Raw genomic sequence first — 21,815 nt, 5'->3', positions numbered from 1 at the left:
CAATTCTCCATTGTCACAGGACGTGGTAAATGGACCCTGGTAGAAGCTTGCACGTGACTTTGGTTAATGTGGGGGCTTTGCGGTTGTTGTCATTGTCCATATGATCTTGACCAATTAATGGGTGCCGTGTTGAACCATGATGACTGGGACCACCTTGCTGCTGCAGCTTTCTTCCGCCTTTGCGGCCAGAGAGACAAACAGTCTTCCTTCACCTGTTCTGCCATTGAGGCTTTTTCAGACTGCAACTTTGTCTGGCACTTCCTCTCAATTTTGCCACCATGGTTGGCCCTGCCAGGAGCAAGAAGCTCCTGACGGCATCACTCAATGCATCATCAGAGCACACAAGCCTCCACACCATATCAAGGCTTGCACACTCCGCTGATCCGTTAAGTGATGCTTTCAGGAGCTTCTTGCCCTCCGTGGATTGCCACCTTGAAGTGGTGGAGAGGCATTACTAAAATAAAAGTACAATGACAGTATTTTCAAGAATATTGAACTACTTTAGGACAGCACGTTGCCTTAGTTTATAAAATAATGTTACTTTTGATTCTATAGACAATTTGTAATGGAGATCCTGCAAGAAGGAGCGATTTGGTTGTAGTGAATTTAACTGAGCAAATAATAGATTGGCACATGCGGATTAATTACAGATACAGTCCAGGGCAGATTTAACCTCTCTTTCACTTGGGTGTAAATTGCCTGTGAGGAGCTCATAGAGGAAAATCAGGAGGCAGATTTCAAGTCTGTTATGGGCCCATGTAATTTTAGGGCCGTGAATTTAAACAGCCAGAAAATCAGCTGGCAGCTCTTCGTGCTCATTTAGTTTCTTATGGATTGCAATTACTGACACTCTGATTCAAAAGAGGAAATGTTCCCATTCATGTCACAGTCAAATTCACCAGTTGTGGAGCTCATAGCCGTTGTGAATATTAAACAATTCACCATATGTCCAGCTATGAGTCATTTCCTCTTTATTTCTTTCGTGGATGAAGTGTTTTGACTGAATTGCATTGCAAAAATTAATCATTATTTGAATGAAAAATAATATTCTTTGCTAAAATTGTTGAATAACATAAATAGAAAATGTATTTGCTATTGTATTGTTTGGATGAATGTCAATATTTGAAATCCAGTTTGGAGCTCCCAATGGATCAAACCCAAAGAGGAATAGAATTCAGCTGGATTCAACAGTCATCCACACGGAATCCTTCTTCTAAAGAACTGCTGCTGTCATGTGCTATGTTATGTGTATGATATGTGTCCAGCACAGTAATGACATGGAACAGGAAGATTCACATATTGAAAAGACCCATTGTTAAATGTTCTACAAATACAGCTGTCTTTTACTATACTGCTCTCTTAAGCATTGTGAAGTGCAATACAATACATGTTTTATAGGTTACCATCAGGAAAGGAACGTAAAGCATCCTTTCCATAGAATACTCTCACCACAGAATGCCTTTGGTATGATTCCTCCAGACAGCAGTACCCTAGTTTGATAATAGTTGCAAACAGACCCAATAAGAAATTCAGGATAAACTTCTTTATCATGAAAGTGGGTAGAATGTGGAACTCGCTGCCACAGGGTGAGGTTGAGGCGAATTTCATAGGGCAGAATTTTGTCCTTGTCGGGCGGGCTTGACGGGGGTGGATGGGGACACTCAGTAAGTTGACCACTGCCCCCGATTGAGGCCGGAAGGCGATTTCACGCTGGTGGGCCAATTAAGGCCTGCTGAACATGAAAGCCAGTTGGACAAGCTCCAAGAAGGGGTGGGGGCAGGGGTCTGTTGTCCACCGAGTCCAATGGTGACCCAGCGGTCAATTCAAAAATGGCTCAGGCAGCCCCAGGGAGGTTGCCCGCGTCAGAGTTGCAGCAGTGACATGGCTGCGACCCAGGAAGAAGAATCCATGTGGGAGGTGAGGTCGGCAGGGCAATCTGTCCCACATTTCTCCATCAAGTGCCTCACTGCCCTCTAGGATGTGGCTGCCAGAAGGGACACCCTTCTCCCCAAAGATGGGAGGAGGAGACTACCGCACCTCACCAAGAAGGCATGGAAGGAGGTGGCATCCCGGGTGAGCAGCCACGACATGGTGCGGTGTACCCGGCTCCGGTGTCAGAAGAACTTCAATTATCTACTGCGCTCAGTACCGTGTTGGCATGGATCAGTGTAGAGAACAGTTAAGGGCTGCCCATCGCCCCATGGAGCTCAGGGGTGTTAGAGTCTGAGTGGCACTTGTCAATGATGCTAGAGTTGGCCAGGGGGTGAGCCCTGGCTGCTTGGACTGAGTGCCTTGCGGGTTGAGGGCCATGAATTGGATGTGCTCTGCAAGGTGTTCCTCAGGTGGGGTTGGCCAAGCTGCAATGGCGCTGCAGCTAGAGAGTGGACTAATCAATGCTCCTCTGTCCTTTCAGGAGAAGACATCCCATAACAGTACTGAGAGGTTGCAGACTGGTGGGGTACACCCCACACCTCCTCATCCTTACCCACTATGAGCAAGAGACCTTGGAGCTCAAGAGATGGCACGCACCTCGGTCAATCAGCCAAGGTGAGGTTGGGGTGTGTAACGAAGTTAAGAGTGTAGTGCACTGAGGCGAGAATTTCAGCTTGGGCAATCATTCTAGTGTAGTCTCTTCATTAATACGAGCCTCAAATCTGGAGTCCCCTTGATAATTGAAAGATGAGGGCACCATGAAGCAGATCTCCATTGTCTTACCAGGGTGCTTGGCATGCACAGTGACAGTGTGATGCTCGTTGTGGCTGCTCACCCGGTATGTCACCTCCTCCCATGTCTTCTTGGTGAGGTGCAGTGCCCTCCTGCTCCCATTTCTGAGGAGAAGGGTGTCCCTTCTGGCAGCTACCTCCTCCAGGAGGGCAACAAGGCACTCATTGGAGAGACACAGGGCCGACTGTCCTGCCGATCTCACCTTCTGCATGGATTCTCCTTCCTTTCACTAATGACATGTTTCCCTTCTTCCTTTTAGGTTCACCAGCAGGTATTCACACTCAGAACCCTGAAGGGTCGCCCCTGATCCAGGAGGACCACCATGCTCCCCACACATCTGCATCACATCTGGTCTGTCAAACAGGCACCAGCGCAGATACCAGCACCTCCGTGGGCCATCTAGTATCTTGTTGCACATTGGTGAGGGCACTTCACACTCGCTTGAGGTACAGGCAGAGGCAGAGAGCGCCCAGGGTGCAGGCAGTCAAAGGACTGCTGGAAACCAGGACGATGCTCAGTCAAAGGCTGATGAGGGCCTCTGGAGTTGTCCATGAGGCAGCAGATGCTGGATGTCCAGCAGGGTGTGCAGGAGGGTCTGGCAGAGATCTATGAGGGTATATGTGTCATGTTCTCTGTTTTGGAGGAGTCCATGCTAAGCATGAGCACGCATTGACCCTCATGGCCGAGCGCAATGCCTCCTCCATGGAGAGAGTAGCGACTTTCATGGAGAGGCTGCTTCAGGGACAGAATCAGCGGTCCCTGGGAATGCACTCGGGCCTGCAACCCCACACACGGGCAATGACCTTAGCTGGTCAGTGTCAGTGTGTGAGATGGATGGGGCACTCAGTGTTCCAGCTAGGTGCCCGTCAATCAGTGGTGAGCAGGGTGCTCTGGATGATGCAACCTCACGCTGGTGTATGAGCTGCTTGTCATCTCTGTGGGCTCCTCTCAGGGTGCTCTGGATGATGGCAACAGCTTGTCCACCCCTCTGCGAGTGACCGTGGCATCTGATGAGGCTGTGGAGACTGGGGAGATGCCAGCCGTGGCACTGGCCACTCCCTCCCAGGTGGGACCAGCACAGGCCAGAGGACAACCACCAAGCTTATCAAGGCCAACAAAACTAATAAGGAAATTTAAAAACAAATTGAAAAACTAATTAAATAAAATAGAGATGCAGGGCCTGGTGATGTGTTGTAGCAGCATGATGTGGGAGCTGGTGGAGCTCATTGTGGTTCCTGGTGACCACATCTGTAGCAAACGTTGGTACTCGAGGAACTCCGGCTCAGAGTTGATGAGCTGGAGTCTGAGCTTCGGACACGGCAACACACCTGAGATGGGGTGAGTTACCTGGACGCTGTGTTTCAGGAGACTCACACCCCTTAGATTAACTACCTTAAATTCAGCCAGTCATCAGGAACAGGAGGGTGTGACTATGAGTGAGGCAGGTAGAGGGATCCAGGAAGTAGCACTGCAGGAGCCTCAGCCCTTGCCCTTATCCAACAAGTTTGAGATTCTTGCTCCCTGTGTGGATGAGAGTGGGGACTTTAGGGAGGATGAGCAAACTGACCATAGCACCGTGGTATGGGGAACCATTCAAGTGGGGGGGAGAAAAGAGAAATGTAGTTGTAATCAGGGATAATATATTTAGGGGAATAGATACTGTTCTCTGCAGCCAGGATCGAGAGTCCTGAAGGCTGTGTTGCCTACCTGGTGCCAGGGTTAAGGATATCTCATCTGGGCTGCAGAGGAACTTGGAGTGGGAGGGGAAAGATCCAGTTGTTCTGGCCAACGTAGGTACCAACGATACAGGTAGAATGAGGAAAGAGGTTCTGCTGAGGGAATACAAGCAGCTAGGGGCTAAATTAAAAAGCAGAACCAAAAATGTAATAATCTCTGGATTACTCTTGATCCACGAGCTCATTGGCACAGGGTCAATAAGATTAAAGAGGTAAGTGCGTGGCTCAAAGATTGGTGTAGGAGAAATGGGTTCGAATTCATGGGACATTGGCACCAGTACTAGGGAAAGAGGGAGCTATTCCGTTTGGACGGGCTCCACTTGAATCATGCTGGGACCAGTGTCTTGGCGAATCACATAATTAGGGTTGTGGATTGGGCTTTAAACTAAATAGTGGGGGGAGGGTTCAGTTGCATGAAAATATAAAAAATCAAATTTTAAGGAGAGGGTAAGAGTGCAGGTTAGTGCCGAGGCTGATCGTTACCAAAAAGTGAAAGGAAGGGACAGAGTGTGTGAACACCATATTGCACCAAAGAATGATATAAGACTAAGGAAAATTGACAATAGGACAAACTTAAAGGCTTTGTATCGCATTCAGAATAAAACAAATGAGTTAATAGATTTGGTGGCAGGAAGGAAAAGGAGGTGGTGTAGCTTTGTTAGTAAAGGAAGAGATCAGTGCTATAGCGAGGAATGATATAGGCACTAGAGAACAAGACGTAGAGTCAGACTGGGTAGAAATAAGAAATAGCAAGGAAAAGAAGCCCAGGTGGGAGTAATCTATAGGTCCCCAAACAGTAGTTCAGCAGTAGGGCACAGTATAAACCAGGAAATACTGGGAGCATGTAAGAAAGGTACGGCAATAATCATGGGTGATTTTAATATGCATATAGACTGGACTAATCAAATTGGCAAGGGTAGCCTCGAAGGAGAGTTCATAGAGTGTATTAGAGATTGTTTCTTGGAGCATTATGTTGTGGAACCAACCAGGGAGCAGGCTATTCTGGATTTGGTTTTGTGTAATGAAATGGGATTAATTAATGATCTCATAGTAAAGGATCTTCTAGGGAAGAGTGATCATAGGAAACTAGAATTTCAAGTTCAGTTTGAGAGCGAAAAACGTGAGTCCCACACTAATGTTCTGGAGTTAAACAAAGGTAACTACATAGGCGTGAGGGCAGATTTGGCCCTAGTGGACTGGGCAGGAAGACTACAAGGTAGGACAGTTGATGAATAGTGGCAGATATTTAAGGAGATATTCAATTCCTCCCACGTAAAATATATTCCAAAGAGGAAGAAAGGTGGTAAGAGGGGGAAAAAGCATCTGTGGCTAAGCAAGGAAGTTAAAGATAACATAAAGGCAAAAACTAAGGCATACCAAATTGCAAAGGTCAGTGGCAGGCTAGAAGATTGGGAAACTTTTAAAGATCAACAAAGGGTTACTAAAAAATACAATAAGAAGAGCAAAGGTAAATTGTGAAAGAAAACTAATGCAAAATACAAAAACTGAAAGCAAAAGCTTCTACAAGTATATAAAAGGAAAGAAGGTAGCTAAAGTGAATATTGGTCCCTTGGAGGATGAGACTGGGGAGTTAATAGTGGGGAACGCAGAAATGGCAGAGATGCTTAATCAATATTTTGCCTCAGTTTTCATAGTAGAGGACATTAGTACCACCCCAAAAGTAACAGGTAGTGTAGAGGGTATAGAGAAGGACTAACTGAGAACAATCACCATCACTAGAGAAAAAGTACTGAGCAAACTATTGGGATTAAAGGGTGACAAGTCCCCAGGACCTGATGGCCTACATCAGGGTCGTAAAGGAAGTGGCAGCGGAGATAGTGGATGCATCGGCTATAATATTCCAAAATTCCCTGAATTATGGAAAGGTTCCAGTAGATTGGAAAAATGCTAATATAACACCTTTATTCAAAAAGGTTGGGAGGGGGTGGGGGGGGGGCAGAAAGCAGGAAACTATAGACCAGTTAGTTTAACGTATGTCGTTGGGAAATTGTTGGAATTCATTATTAAGGAAGTAGTAATGGGACATTTGGAAAGTCAGAATGCAATCCATCAGAGTCAGCATGGTTTTATGAAGAGTAAATCGTGTTTGACAAATTTGCTAGAGTTCTTTGAAGATTTGACAAGCAAAGTGGATAATGGGGATTCTGTAGATGTAATATATCTGGACTTCCAGAAGGCCTTTGATAAGGTGCCTCACAAAAGATTAGTACACAAGATAAGATCACACGGACTTAGGGGTAAATATTTGCTTGGATAGAGGATTGGCTAACCGGTGGAAAGCAGAGAGTCAGGAAAAATGAGTCTTTATCTGGATGGCAAGCTGTAACTAGCGGGGTGCCACAGGATTCAGTCCTTGTGCCCCAACTATTTACAATCTATATTAATGGCTTGGATTCAGGAATAGAAGGTACTATTGCTAAGCTTGCAGATGACACCAAAATAGGTGGGAAAGTAATTTGCAATGAAGAAATAAGAAATTTGCAAATGGATACGAACAGGTTCGGTGAATGGGCCAAAATTTGGCAGATGGAGTTTAACGTGGATAAGTGTGAGGTTAACCATTTCAGTCAGAAGAATAAAAAGACGACTTATTATTTAAATGAAGAGAAACTTCAGAATGTTTCAGTGCAGAGGGATCTAGGTCTCCTCATGCATGAATCGCTGGAAGCTAGTATGCAGGTACAGCAGGTAATAAGGAAGGCATTTATTGCTAAAGGAATAGAGTTTAAAAATAGGGAAGTGTTGTTGCAACTGTACAAGGCATTGGTGAGACCACACCTGGAGTACTAATGTACAGTTTTGGTCCCCTTATTTGAGGAAGGATGTAGTTGCACTGGAGGCAGTTCAGAAGAGGTTCACTAGATTGATTCCAGAGATGACGGGCTTGTCTTATGAGGAGAGATTGAGCAGTTTAGGCCTATACTCGCTAGAGTTTAGACGGAATCTAATTGAGGTTTTTAAGATGCTAAAGGGGATAGACAGAGCAGACGTGGAGCAGATGTTTCCCCTTGTGGGGCATTCTAGAATGAGAGGCCATAGTTTTAGGCTAAGGGGTGGTAGATTTAAATCAGAGATGAGGAGGAATTACTTTTCTCTAAGGGTTGTGAATCTGTGGAATTCACTACCTCAGAGTACAATGGATGCCGGGACACTGAATAAATTTAAGGAGGAGGTAGACAGATTTTTAATTAATGATGGATTGAAAGGTTATGGGGAGAGGGCGGGAAATTGGAATTGAGGCCGAAATGAAATCAGCCATGATCGTATTGAATGGCTGGGCAGGCTTGAGCGGCTGAATTGCCTACTCCTTCTCCTAGTTCTTATGTTCTTATGTTCCCGTGCGTGCCCACCGACTGAAATATCGTGAGAGTGCACGTTGATGTCAGGATGCTCGCCCAGTGTCAACACACATCATTTCACACTCAAGAGGGTCGGGTGCGCACCCGCCTGCCGAGGTGAAAATTATGCCCATAGAATATTTTAAGGGAAAGTTAGATAAACACATGAAGGAGAAAGGAATAGGAGGTTATGGTGATAGGGTTAGCTGAAGTAGAATTGGGGTAGACTCATGGATCATAAACATCAGAACGGATCAGTTGAGCCAAATGGACTGTTTCTGTGCTGTACATTCTATGCTCCAAATAGAGATTTTTTTTGTATCTGAATATAAATGTTTCTGATCACTAGTGGAATTTGCAGTCATTCCTGTGCACTTTTCATGGGGTTACACTGGGAGTTTTTGGAGCAGTTAGGCAATTATGCCCTCTGTGTTCTGTCTACGTTCCAAGAGCTGCATGAAATATTCCTATTTTAAATGGCAATCAATCTAAAAGATTGATCAATCTTAAATGGCAATCTTTTGTTGTCTGGCTCACGGAAGACCAGTAAGTGCATTCGGCCATTTTAATCTTAGGCCAGTACTGCTCTGGGACACTGTTTCAAAATTCCTTTTAGACTGCAGGACCAATGGCTCAGCTCTGCCGTAGTAGAGCGGATGCTTTCCCTAATGTTCAAGTAAACTTGTCCCTGAGATTTGTGTCAGGGTCAAGGTGAGACCAAATTGACAAGCAGAGAGTCCTCCCCTTTGCACCCCTGGTGGCAGAACAGGCCTTCCATAATTTTGATCTTTGTATTCGGTCATTTGTCATAGATGTACTTTACATTTGCAACACCATCAATAATTGGAACAATACATGTTAATATTAATATATAGGACAATAACTATTTTTTAACAAATGAACTCACAATGATGCATTCAAGTGCTAGTTACAGTGATGTGCTGTTGCTAATAACAGCCGGTTCTCTGGCCCAAATTTTCTGCCACATTTAGTTAAGCACAGCAGTCTCCTCTGACCTGATGAATGCATAAAATAAGTGGAAAGTGCACCATGTTATCAATTTAACATCAATAATGAAATATACTGATTAAAATATTTATCTGTTTAGAATCCCAATGAGGCACGGAATTAGAAATTGAAATGAGCACAATGGCAAATTATTAAAAGATAGTAATTTGGTGACTAAGGGACTGATATGAAAGCAGCCCTTGTAGTTAAAAATTATGTAAATAATCATTGAAGTGTGCATAAATGTTAATTTAATCTACATTTGTTATCCACCCTTGTGATTTAGAGCCTTGTACTATATGAGCATTTTAATTACAGTGTAGCACTCACTAGGGAGTTTACTTGATTTCTAAACTGGTACAGTAGAGAACAGTAAAAATACCTCTATAGTTTAAAATGGTTTGTCATAACCATGGTTTTTATTATGGGTAGTTCCTACACAGATATCATACAAGATGGAATTACCATATACACTTATAAATACACTTGTATAGAAATTCCAGGGTGTCATTGTGCTTGTTGAAGTACAATGAAGTGGTACTTCAGCCCACTGCTTTGGCCTGTTATTGACCCCATCCCAAATCCTAATGGCATGCTCAGTTCAATCATTACGACAGTGGTGGTGGAATTCAGATTGAGAGGAGAGAGGAAGTCTGGGGCCCAGATCAGGCTAAAGAAGACATAATTATTTTCCATTTGCCTTCAGGCATCACAGGGACTATTCAGGAATAGAAGTTGGTCCTCCTGGGCCCAAGTTGCCATTCACCATGGGATCTCCAGGTTCCACTGTGAGGCAACAATTGGACTTACACCAGCTCTCTGCAGCAATAGTTCAGGTAGATTTCCCAGGGAAGCTTGGAAATACCCAATGAAACCTGCAACATGCAGGTACAATGCAACAAGAACAGGGAGAAGAAGCAGCTTGCCCCTTCAAATGTAATTTCCTTTGGGTTTATCGGGTTAGTCGGGTTTTATCCCTAATTATCCTCCCCTCCCACCTTACTCAAATTATTCTCCTGGCATTCCAGCAATTTCTTTCTGTGCAATTTTTTTAAGAATGTCCATTTGTTCACACGCCCAACGTATTAAATAACAACAGCTTTTTTACTAAGCCTTAAAACTATTCAACCAATTCCCTCTCTTCCCTAGCCAATCATTACTAGTTTCATCATAATACTTGCAGCAATGATTATTTATATTTCTACAACACCATTGACATAATAAAATGTCCCAAGGCCTTTCAAAGTCATATTATAAAGCAAAATTTAACACCCAGCCACATAAGGTGAACTAAAGCCAGATGACCAAAAGTATGTTCTTTTAAGGAGTGTATTACAGAAGGAAAGCGAAGTAGATAGGCAAAAAACCAAAAGGAGGGAATTCCAGAGCTTTGGACCTGGGCAGTGAAGGCACAGCCACCAGTGTTGGAGTGCTTAAAATTGGGGATGCAAAAGAGCCAGAATTCAATGAGCACATTGGAGGTTGTGTGGCTGGAGTAGTTTAAAGAGATAGGGAGGGGGAGGCCTGGAGGGTTTTTAAAACAAGGATGTGAAATTTAGAATCAAGATGCTGCATGACCGGGAGTCAATATAGGTCAACTAATACAGGAATGATAGGTGAATGGGACTTGGTACGAGTTAAGACATGAGCAGCAGAGGTCTGGATGACCTCTATAGGCTAGAACATAGGAGAATGGCCAGAAATGCGATGGAATTGTTAAGTCTGGCAGTAACAAAGGCATGAATGAGAGCTTCAGCAGCAGATGAGCTAAGGCGGTGGTGGGGTGTGGGGGTAGAGTTGGGTAATGTTACAGAGGTGGAAATGTGCTTTCTTAGTTATGGCACATATACATGTTTGGAAGCTTATCTCAGGGTCAAATATGATATATGCTTCAGCCTCAGACAGTTTCCAGGCCAAGGGTTGGAATAAGTAGCTTGAGATGGTTTTTTGTAGCAGATACCAAAGTAAATGGCTTTATTTCCAATATTTAATTGAAAGAAATTGCTGTTCATCCAGGACTGCATGGCAAATAAGAAGTATGACAATTTAGCAACAGTGGAGGAGTTGGGAGAGGTGGTGGTGCAGTAGAGCTGAGCGTCGCCAGTGTACATGTGGAAACAAATGTTGTCTTTCTGGATGATGTCACTGAGGGACAGCAGATAGATGAGAAAGAGGAGGGGCCCAATAATAGATCTTTCAGGGACATCATAGCTAATGTTGCACGAGCAAGATGGGAAGACATTATAAGTGATACATTGACTACAGCTAGATCAATAAGAATGGGACCAGGTAAGTTCAGTACACCTAGCTGGATAACAATGGAGAATCATTGGAAGGTGATGGTGTTGTCAACCATGTCAAAGGTCAAATTCAATGTGGATGAGGGGAAATAGTTTACCTTTGTCATAGTTGCATATCATGTTATTTGTGACTTTGATAAGGGTATTTTCAGTATTGTGGCAGGGCAGAAACCTGATTGGAGAGGTTCAAACATTGGGCAGGATTTTCCTGTAGGCTTCTAAATTCCAATATCAGGGTCAAATGGGGTTCAGAGGCCTGTGCTGTGTAGGAAACAGGCATTCACCTGTGCTTTTCCCCTAATAGTGGCCAGAGGGTGAGTTCATCACCCAATTAAGGATGGCAAGCAGGTTTTCGAAGAAGGAGGGCCAATAGGAGGCCCTCCAGCTTCAAAGCAGCAGCAGGATGCCGCGGCAGGTAGGTGAGGGAGTGGGCACCCAAAAATAGAGGCAACCATTCTCTATTGTTTTAAATTTGAAATTAAAAAAAATTAAAGGGACTTTGCAGCAAGGCCACCACTCTGGGGAAGGAGGGGGTGGGGATCGGGGAGAGGTAAACCTCTCCACAGGGCATCCTGCAGCCGCTGCTGAACTCAGGCAGGCAAGGAGGACCGCTAAGCCTGACTGGAGTGTGCACTCCCCCTCTCCCACCCTGGTCTTCAACCATGAAGGTCACCTCCAGGTGGCTAAACTGTCCCCCACCACCTGTGGGGACCTGAAAGCTGACTGGAAAACAGCCTCCTTCAGGAAACATCAATAAGGCCTTTAATTTCTTCAATTGACAATTTGCTGCTTGTGGGTGGGTCACACTGCTGCCCCACCCCCTCCTGCCTCCAGGAATATGGCCTGTAGGCGGGATGGAGTTGGTGAACCAGACACAGGCCAGAGGCACAAATTCCAGACATACCCTCCTCCTTTACTGCCCCCAGTCTAAAACTCCTACCCTTGGAGTTCCAGGGAAGATGGACTTCGATTTGGGAGGTAACAGCAAGTTCAAGGACCTTAGAGAAGAAGGAGAGGTTGGATATGGGATATGAGAAAATAAACTTACAGACTCTAGAATGTGACAGGAGCATTCCCCTGGAATGATAATTCACAAGACTGTTATATTAAGCCTTATTAATTACAATAGTTATGTTACATACTTTTGTACACAGTTGGAGATGCATTATCATATGAGAAACAAGATCTGCTACAACTGTGGCACTCATTAATAATATTAACATTAACATTAGTGTTAATGCTATTTAGTGGTCCATCGGAAAATTGACATATTTATATTCCTTATTCAGGGATGAGATTCCACTCCCACTTGGCACGGTGTGATTAAACTTTAGTTTATGTTTTCTCCAAGCTTTTCAATGGATATGTGTTGGGAATGCATGCAATTTACACTGCTCAATGGCACAAGTCTCATTATCATGGACAGAAGTTTTAGGTTGGCATGCGGGCATGCGCCCGACCCGATTGGATGCGAAATCACGCAAGGTGTGTCAGGCATGCGTCCCGACATCATCCCGCACTCGCAAGATATTTCAGTCAGCGGGCACACATGAGTGTTGGAAGCGCACCCACCAACAATTAAAAAGACAATTAAAGTTGTTAAAGTTCCAATTGTCCCTGATTTTTCGTGGTCTGTCCAACCTTACATTTGACAGACGGGCGAATCTGCTAGGCGGACTTTGCATTTTTGATCAAATTTCATCCAAGGGCGGGATGAGGTTTCCACTATTAAATGAAAGAAAAATAAAAACCTATGAACAAAATTTTTAACATATAGATGTTCAGGTGACTGATTGTGGTGCTTGGCCATTTTTTTTTAGTGATTTTAAACTATTTAATTGTTTTGAAGCTTTCAGCTCCCTGAGGCAGCTTTCTGCCTTCAGGGAGCTTTTATTCAGCGCGCGCCCATGCCTGCGCTTAAGTCAGCGCCCACCCTTCTCCCCCCCCATCCCAGCAACATTGAGCATTTCAGTGCATGCTTCGCACTGGCTGGCCATTAATTGGCCAGCCGGTGTGAAATCGCAGCCGGAGGCTGATCGCAGTCGGCAGTCCGTTCCCAAGCCGATCCCAGACCAAGTGATCATGCCCGCTCACCGACCTAAAAACTCTGACCCATATGCATTAGGGTGTATGTCCTTGCTGCCCTACAAATTACAATGGCATATCGTTCCAAGGTGCACACTTGGACCATCTAGTAAGAGTTAGCAGCAATCATTTTTTTCACCATTCTGGCATTGATTCAGAATTTGATTTTTGGAATTATCTGACATTAAGACATGTGCTATTATTTTGGTGGAAGGAGCAACAGCAACATGAAACAATTAATTCATTGGAAAATAAAACAGAGCAGGATGTATAACAGGTGACTGAGAATAAATATGTCACCTGGTTTTATATCCCTACAAAATTGCAAGCTACAACCGATATGCACAAGTCCTGAAGCGAGACATGATCCCACAACATTCTGACAGGGTTACAAAGGCACTACCACTAAGGCAATGCCAACACATCTGGTTGCTGCATGAAATCAAAATGAAGATTAAATATTAAATATGGAATCAGCCCATTTAAAAATAACATTTGCTAATGAACTAATATGAAGCATGAGCATTGCGTAAGTGGGCATAATATAATGTTTGGTATTGTCACTAAAGGATCACTAAAATCAGAATTTTGAAGAAGTATGTTATTTTTAATTTCACTAAGTATTTAGATATGAATGTAATCGCATAACCATTTTTGTGTGTTTCATATTTGCATTTATGTTTCTTGCAGTTGCTGGATAAGCGTTGAAACACATCTGCTTTACATAGTACACGCTCCAATTGTTGCAGCTCTATTGGTAAGGATTTCAGCTGAACAGCTAATACTCAGCTGTGTAACCACAGAACTAGTTTTTTTTACTGATCTACTATTATGAACAATTTAAAAGAAGCACTTCATCTTCTAATAAATTAATGATTCATAATTTGTGGTTATAATGGTGGAGAAAATGTCAGCACACTCCATTATTACTGAGTAAAGCTGATAGCAACTTCTGGTGTTCACACACAAGTTATTGTCAGGGATACCCTACCCCTCTGCAAGGTGTGCATTTGCCGTCTTTGCTTATGCAGTCAACCCAGAATCAGTGATTTGACACAAATTTCAACTTTTGAAATTGAAATTGGCAGGCCTTGGTGAATGAGACTGCTGAGCTTTTAACAACATTCTGCCATAATTACTTTGATTAATCCCTCTGGCCCTGAAAAGCTAATTTCACAAGTGTGGAATATCATTCATTCAGAAGAACATTTAAAACTTCCATAATTTTAAACATAATATTTTAAAGTATATTTATGATATTTCAGCTTTTACCATATGCCCCAAGTTTTATTTCACTTTCTGTAAAGTGTCCTTAAATATGAATTATAATTCTTAATTTTTACTTCCTGCTTTGCAATCCATAAGAATTCTTCATTCGGAGTGCCTGATCAGCCTGCTTGCTGCCTGCACTGTTACCTACACTCCATGGGCTGAATTTTAAACTGGGGGCAGTGTCCCAGCTACTCACCACCCACACCCAGTCCTCCAACAACATAAATGTTAGGACAAGCCCACCCTCACTTGACCAGATCACTCACAGACATTTAACCGCCATCGGGCTCTTAATTGGACTGAAGTGGGCCTTCTGCACCACCCATATTGGAGGAAGTGCTACCTCCAAGAGCTGCTGGCCAATCAGATGGCTGGCAGCTCTCATGGACCCAGCAGCGCCTCCAGACCGGTGGTCACTGCTGGGACTGCAGCAGTTCCACAAGGAGGCATGTAGCAATTGAACCTGGATTTCAAGATAAGTCTGGGGTCTTGCCGGGGCCAGGCTGGCAGGCCATAGTGACTGGGACGAGGGGGGTTGTGGGGGGAACAGGACAGTGGCAAGGGGAAATACGGGGGAGTAATACCTTTGGGGAAGCCTTCAATGGGCACATGGGGCACAAATCTCAGGCACCACCATTGCCTGGCCACCAGCCTGCCCAGTAAAACATGGCATGCTGGACACTTAGCACTGGCATCCCTCCACTGTGGGTAAAATCCCAGTAGTGGAGGGAGGAAGCCCTTAAGTGGCCATTAATTGACCATGCCAGAGCCTGAACTTGGCTTCCCAATGTCTCTCCACACCAGGTAAAATTACAGTTGGGGGGTGCTGGTGTGTTGGTAGGTGCTGGGAATGGCATCCTTGGCATGTTGCCAAATTTTATTACCCTCCCACCCCCACAGCTTTCCATCCTGCCCTTGGGTCCCATAAAATTTAGCCCCAAATGTGGCACCAGATTCAAAGCCGTGTTAGAATGGAGGAAATCGATATTGAAATTTTCAAGGTCATTAGCAAGCACAGTCACTAAAGACAAAATCTGATCCAGTATGTAATTAGTATTGCAATATAATTACGTTAATAAATAAAAATCAATACCAATAGCACCACAGTGGTTCCAAATTGATCTTGTGCCAGAGTTATGTACTTTTAAAATTGTTTCTGGCCCTAAAAATCAATGGTAGTGGTACAGCTTAGAGTATGTGCTAAGTTACTCAGCTGCTGACTCGACCAAGGTTAGGGAGCGATCTCTTCATTTAAGTACTAATTCTGGGAGTCCCTGCCATTAAGAGTGCATCTGTGGTGCCGACCATTGGCATTAATCTGGAAATATCTGTCAAAGGTAGCCAAGCCTTGGGGTCTTCTTGCTGATTTAAGGAGATTCTACCCCTCGCACCAGCTCTCCTTTACACCAACAGCTATGTTTGGAAGGGGCAGCGGTTCCACCCACAGCAGGTGATATAACAATCAGGCACAAAGAATTACCGAGATTATCAGATCCCAGCCTAGCTTCTGTCCATTTTGGTTGACTCCCACAAAGTAATGGTGCAGTACACGGAATTGCCATGCATTTTCAGGGCCAATTAATCTGTTACCTTAAATATCTGTGATATTTTTACAATCGGACTGCAGTGGTTTATTTCAAATTGAAAAGAAATCAGACCTACAGAAAGTGTTTAATAAAATGCCTTATTGACATTAAACACTTTCAGTCCAGCTGCTTCAATAAGTCAAGCTATGAAATGAAGGATAGACATGATTTTAAAGGAAGTTGTGCTGCTTGATATTTCCCACTACAAGTATACTTCTTTTAAAAAATCCTTTAAAAATTTTGTGGCTGCTACCCATGAATGTTACAATATATTTTAGAAGTGCATCGTTAGTATACCAAGGATCATTTACAAGTTCATATTACTGGCATGAAACCTTGCTCACTGGCAGCATATGTCAGAAATGCAACCATTTGTTTCTGAAAATTTTCCAGTCTTTACATGGAAATTTATGAGCATTGCGTACTTGAATTTCTCAATGAGCTGCCAACAGGTGAGCTCCCAGCCAAAAACTCAGACTCATAACATTGCTATTATTGAATTTGCCCCTTTGGAACATGTGTTAAAATTCAACTTAAACTTATAACAGCCCTGCGTCTGTGTGCTGACTACAGTGATTCTGTGTGAAAAGAATTTGGGTGGTCTCAACCAATTCTTAGTGGATAACATGAATATTTTTAAAACACAATGGACATTTTAGAATATCTACCTCAGCCGCAGCTTTAAACAGAGGATTCTGGAATGATTAGCAGTGAAATGGTCTGCCCATCAGAGCATTTGACCTCATACATATTCCCTAAATCCCATTAGAATTCTGGAGATAGTCTGCTAGATTCAATTAGAATCATAGAATGGTTACAGCACAGCAAAAGGCCATTTATCCAAAGTGTCTTGCTTTATAATTCCCTTCCTAATTCCCTAAAATCTACTTTCGGGACCTCATCTCTTTTCCTACCTATGTTATTGGTCCCAATATGGACCGTGACCTCTGGCCACTCACCCTCCCCCAAAAGAATGTGACATCCTTGATCCTGGCACCAGGGAGGCAACATACCATCCTGGAGTCACGACGATGGCCGCAGAAATGCCTGTCTGCTACCCTAACTATGAAATCCCCTACCACTATAGCACTTCCTCTCTTCCTCCTCTTGTCCTGTGTAGCTGAGTCAGCTTTGGTGCTACAGACATGTCCTCTAAGGAACCATCTCACTCACCAGTATCCAAAATGGAAAAGCAGTTAGAGAACAAGGCAGCTTCAGGAGATTCCTGCTCTACCTCCCGGTTTCTCTTAGATACTTTGGCGGTCACCCATTCCATCTCTGCCTGTGTACTTCTTAGCTGTGCTTGACCATCTTTCTAAATGTGCTATCTACATAATCCTCAGCCTTGTGGATACACAACAGTGACTTCAGGCGCCACTCAAGCTCTGCAACTCGGTGCTCAAATTTCTGCAGCTGGTGACACTTCCTGCAGATGTAGTCATTGAGGGCACTTTGGGCCTGCACGGCTTCCCACATCCTGCAAGATGCACATTCCACAGGGCCGAGCTGCACTGACTTACCTTAAACATTATATAAAGCGTTTACTACAGAATTTACATACTAATTTATTTTAATTTACTAATTTATGTTAATATTTTCTTAATTAATTTAGAATAGCTCCTATGTATGCTACAATTTACTGTGTTTATTAAATGTTAGTACCATCCACAAATATAACTAAAAGTTATATGTTTATTTTTAACACAGGTATGTGTTTTAGGTATTTATTTAATTTAATTTAATGACTTTATTTTAATTATTTTAGTTTATGTATTTTTTTATTTTAAAGTTTTACTTCTTGTTATTTATAGATCTACTTTAACTCCTGTGTCCTAAACTGGTTTTTAACACACTGTCCCTTAAACCAATCACTTAATGGCCAGTCAACTTACTGGTTTCCTGTGATTTCACAGTTTTTTTTTCCACTCAGTTTCTTCAGAAGCTGAAATGCTCCTGACTGCCTCTGCTCCGCTCCCAGGTAGCAAAGGCCGTGCCCCAATCCCTGGGCTCTATTTATGCTGCTCCCGGCTCCCAACCTGCCTCTGCTCCACTTTCAGGTAGGAAAGGCTCCGCTCCGATCCCCAAACTCTATCTATGCTGCTCCTAGCTTCTAACCTGCCTCTCCTCCGCTCCTAGGTAGTCTCCGTCTGGATTGCTCCTCGTCCTTTTCTGCAGCCAACCTAAGCCTTATCACTGTCTCCTAAATGTACCCCAACTGACATTTAATCCATTTGACACACCTCACTCACAATTACTAGGTCCAGCAATTCCTTCTTTCTCATTGGACTGGAAACATACTGCTGTAGAAAAGTTTCCTCAACATGCTCTAGCAACTCTTGCCCCTCTCTGGCCTTAACTCTACTACCATTCCAGTCTATACTGAGATAATTAAAGCCCCATATTATAACTATTGTATAATTCTTGCACTTTTCTGTAATTTCCTTGCAAATTAGTTCCTCCACATCATCCCACTAGTTGACGGCCTATAGACTACACTGAGCAATATAATTGCACCGTTTTTGTTCCTTAGCTGTAGCCAAATAAATTCTGTCATCGACCAACACCCTCCCCCCAACTGGGACATCCTCTCTCTCCAGCACGGCAATGCTCTCCTTAATCAATACTGCCACCCCTCCTCCTTTCTTATCTTTCCTGAACGCCTTGCATGTAGGAATGCTTAATATCTTGTCCTGCTCTTCTTTGAGCCAGGTCTCTGCTATCATCCCATCATAGCAGGCTATCTGATTCTCCAACTCACCACACCCTGGGCATTCGCATACATCACTGTAACCCAATTTAGGCGTCATTACTTTCCCTGTTATCCATTTAATACCTTAATATTTCCTATTCTAGCATGATCTGTCTTTCCAATATTCTTTATATCTTGGTACTTCACTTTGATATTACCTCCTGGTTCCCACATCCCTGCCAAGTTAGTTTAAACCCTCCTTAATAGTACTAGCATATTATCTTGCAAAGAAATTTGACCTGACTCTGTTTAGGCACAACACGTCCAGCCTGTACAGGTCCCATTTCACCCAGAACTGATCCCAATGTCCCAAGAATCTAAAGCCCTCCCTCCTACCCATCTCTCCAACCATGCATTCATCTGCTCTATCCTTCTAGTTCTATACCCACTTGTACATGGTACTGGGAGGAATCAGGAGATTACTACTTTTGAGGTCCTGCTTGCTAATTTCCTACCTAGCTCCCTAAATTCTGAATGCAGCATGACATCCCTCCTTCTCCCTATGTCACTGGTACCAATGTAGACCCCGACTGCTGACTGTTCACCCTCCCACATCATGGTGCTCCTCAGCCATACAGTATATCCTTGACCCTAGCACCAAGGAGCCAATATGCCATCCTGCATCCACTTCTGCAGCCACAGAAACTTCTGTTCCCTCCCCTAACTATCAAATCCCCTATCATTATTGCTCTTACTGTCTTCCTTGTGCCACTTCCACAGCTGAGCCAGCTGTGGTGTCAGACTTGACTCTTGTTGCACACCCCAGATGAACATATGAACATGTTTAATATGAACTTGGAGCATGAGTAAGCCATTCGGCCCCTCAAGTCTGCTCTGTCATGTGATACAATCGTAGCTGATCTGATTGGCCTATAACTTTGTCTACCTCTTATACCCTTTGACTCCCTCGTAAGTCAAGAATCTATGTAATTCGGTCTTAAAAATATTCAGTGGTCCTAATCAATTGAGAGCTCTAACCAATCCCAGGGCAAATGTAACAATGTGTTGGTCGACATTTTTAAAATTCTTTACAGTTTACAGAAACCATTACTGAAGAACTTACATTATATTTTTTGAAAACTGCCAAATAGCCCATCACTTTCATTAGGAATACTGGTTAACAGGTGAGATGCACTCAGGGAGGTCCTGCATTTTCTGACTATTTCTTCCTAACTACCTGCTGATCATCCAATTTTTCTTCTCCTTGTATACTCCAAAGCTGTATGGTGACCACATTTGTGCTTTCCATAAGGCACTCAATCTTAAGGAGGTGCCACAGTGAAGCAAACTGCAGTTCAAACTCCTAAACCGGAGCTCTAGCCCCTGCAGCTGATGATGCTTCCTGCATATGGTTATTTAGGTCACAGGAAATGGCCTCTAGTTCCCATCTCAAAAACTTGTGCACTCCAGGGGCAGAGCTGCCCTACCATTCCTCTATCTATTAGATAATAAAACTTAGTATTTAAAAAGAATAAAGGCTCACCAGCTACTCATTATCTTCTTCTGTAGTCACTTAAATATAGGGAGGCTAATTGAAATGCTTTACTTAACCATTATCACAAAATAATGACATTTTAAATTTCCCTGCTCCTTAGGCTAACTTCCTAACTTTGGAGAAAGGAAAACAAAACTACAATGCTCACCAACCAATCAACTCATGACCATCCTGTGATGTCACAGTTTGATTTTTTTTTCTCTCTCACACTTCAATGACCCTGACCTGCTTCCCACTCCTCCCAATCTGCTTCATGGTGATGTTGACCTGCTTCCCACTGCTCCCGCTGTGCTTCATAATGATCCTGACCTGCTTCCCGCTTTTCCCAATCTGCTTCATATTGACCCTGAACTGCTTCCCACTCCTCCCAATCTGCTTCACATTGATCCTGACCTGCTTCCCACTCCTCCCAATCTGCTTCACAGTGATCTTGACCTGCTTCCCACTGCTCCCGATGTGCTTCACAGTGATCCTGACCTGCTTCCCACTGCTCCCAACGTGCTTCACAATGATCCTGACCTGCTTCCCACTCTTCCCGATCTGCTTCATATTGACTCTGACCTGTTTCACACCTCTCCCGATCTGCTTCACATTGACCCTGACCTGCTTCCCACTCCTCCAGACCTGCTTCACATTGACCCTGACCTGCTTCCCACTCCTGATCTGCTTCACAGTGATCCCAACCTGCTTCCCACTGCTCCCGATGTGCTTCACAATGATCCTGACCTGCTTCCCACTCTTCCTGATCTGCTTCATATTGACTCTGACCTGCTTCACACCTCTCCTGATCTGCTTCACAGTTCTCCTGGCCTGCTTTCACTTCCTCCAGACCTGCTTCACATTGACCCTGACCTGCTTCCCACTCCTCCTGATCTGCTTCACAGTGATCCCTATCTGCTTCACATTGATCCTGACCTGCTTCCCATTCCTCCTAATCTGCTTCACATTGACCCTGACCTGCTTCACACTCCTCCTGATCTGCTTCACAGTGGTCCTGACCTTCTTCACACTCCTCCCGACCTGCTTCACCGTGATCCTGACCTACTTCCCAGCAATCCTAACTTGTGTCAGACTCGTCGCAGCCTGCTTCACAGTGATTCCAACCACAAATAATGAGTAATTCCTCACTTACCTCTGTAGTTGCATTCCTGAAAAGTGAAATTTTAAATAAAACAATTTTAATTGAATCACTACAGCCAAGGTTAAAGCTTTAATTAGGTTTGGTAGTACCTTTCCCATCAAAAAAATCTTAAAACATTATACCCTGTAAGTTTAAATACTGTACATTGGCGAATTACTATAGTCACAAACAAAATAATTTTTAAAATAAAATAAATTTTAAAATATAAGAGAGATATGCTAACTCTTTCTACTTACCTCCCACTTGCTGCCTATTCTGCTCCTCACTTTTCCTGCTCCCTGACCCTTCAGGTCACCCCCAGTCAGGTTTCCCACTGTCCCACTGGCCAACCATCCCACTAGCCAGCTCTTCCACTCAGTA

The 21,815-nt window shown here is 43.7% G+C and overlaps 1 protein-coding gene across 1 annotated transcript in view; it reads left to right on the top strand.

Moving 5' to 3' along the window:
• calcr (calcitonin receptor) overlaps positions 1-21,815 on the top strand; it is a 403,965-nt gene that overhangs the window by 357,431 nt on the left and 24,719 nt on the right. Inside the window, exon 13 of the mRNA XM_041184474.1 lies at positions 13,903-13,969. Within this exon, the coding sequence (XP_041040408.1) occupies positions 13,903-13,969 (67 nt within the window). The remainder of the gene's footprint in view (positions 1-13,902; positions 13,970-21,815) is intronic.

This window comes from Carcharodon carcharias, chromosome 3 (genome assembly GCF_017639515.1).
Source record: "Carcharodon carcharias isolate sCarCar2 chromosome 3, sCarCar2.pri, whole genome shotgun sequence".
NCBI classification, from domain to species: Eukaryota; Metazoa; Chordata; class Chondrichthyes; order Lamniformes; family Lamnidae; genus Carcharodon; species Carcharodon carcharias.
This window is presented reverse-complemented; position numbering and strand designations above follow the sequence as displayed.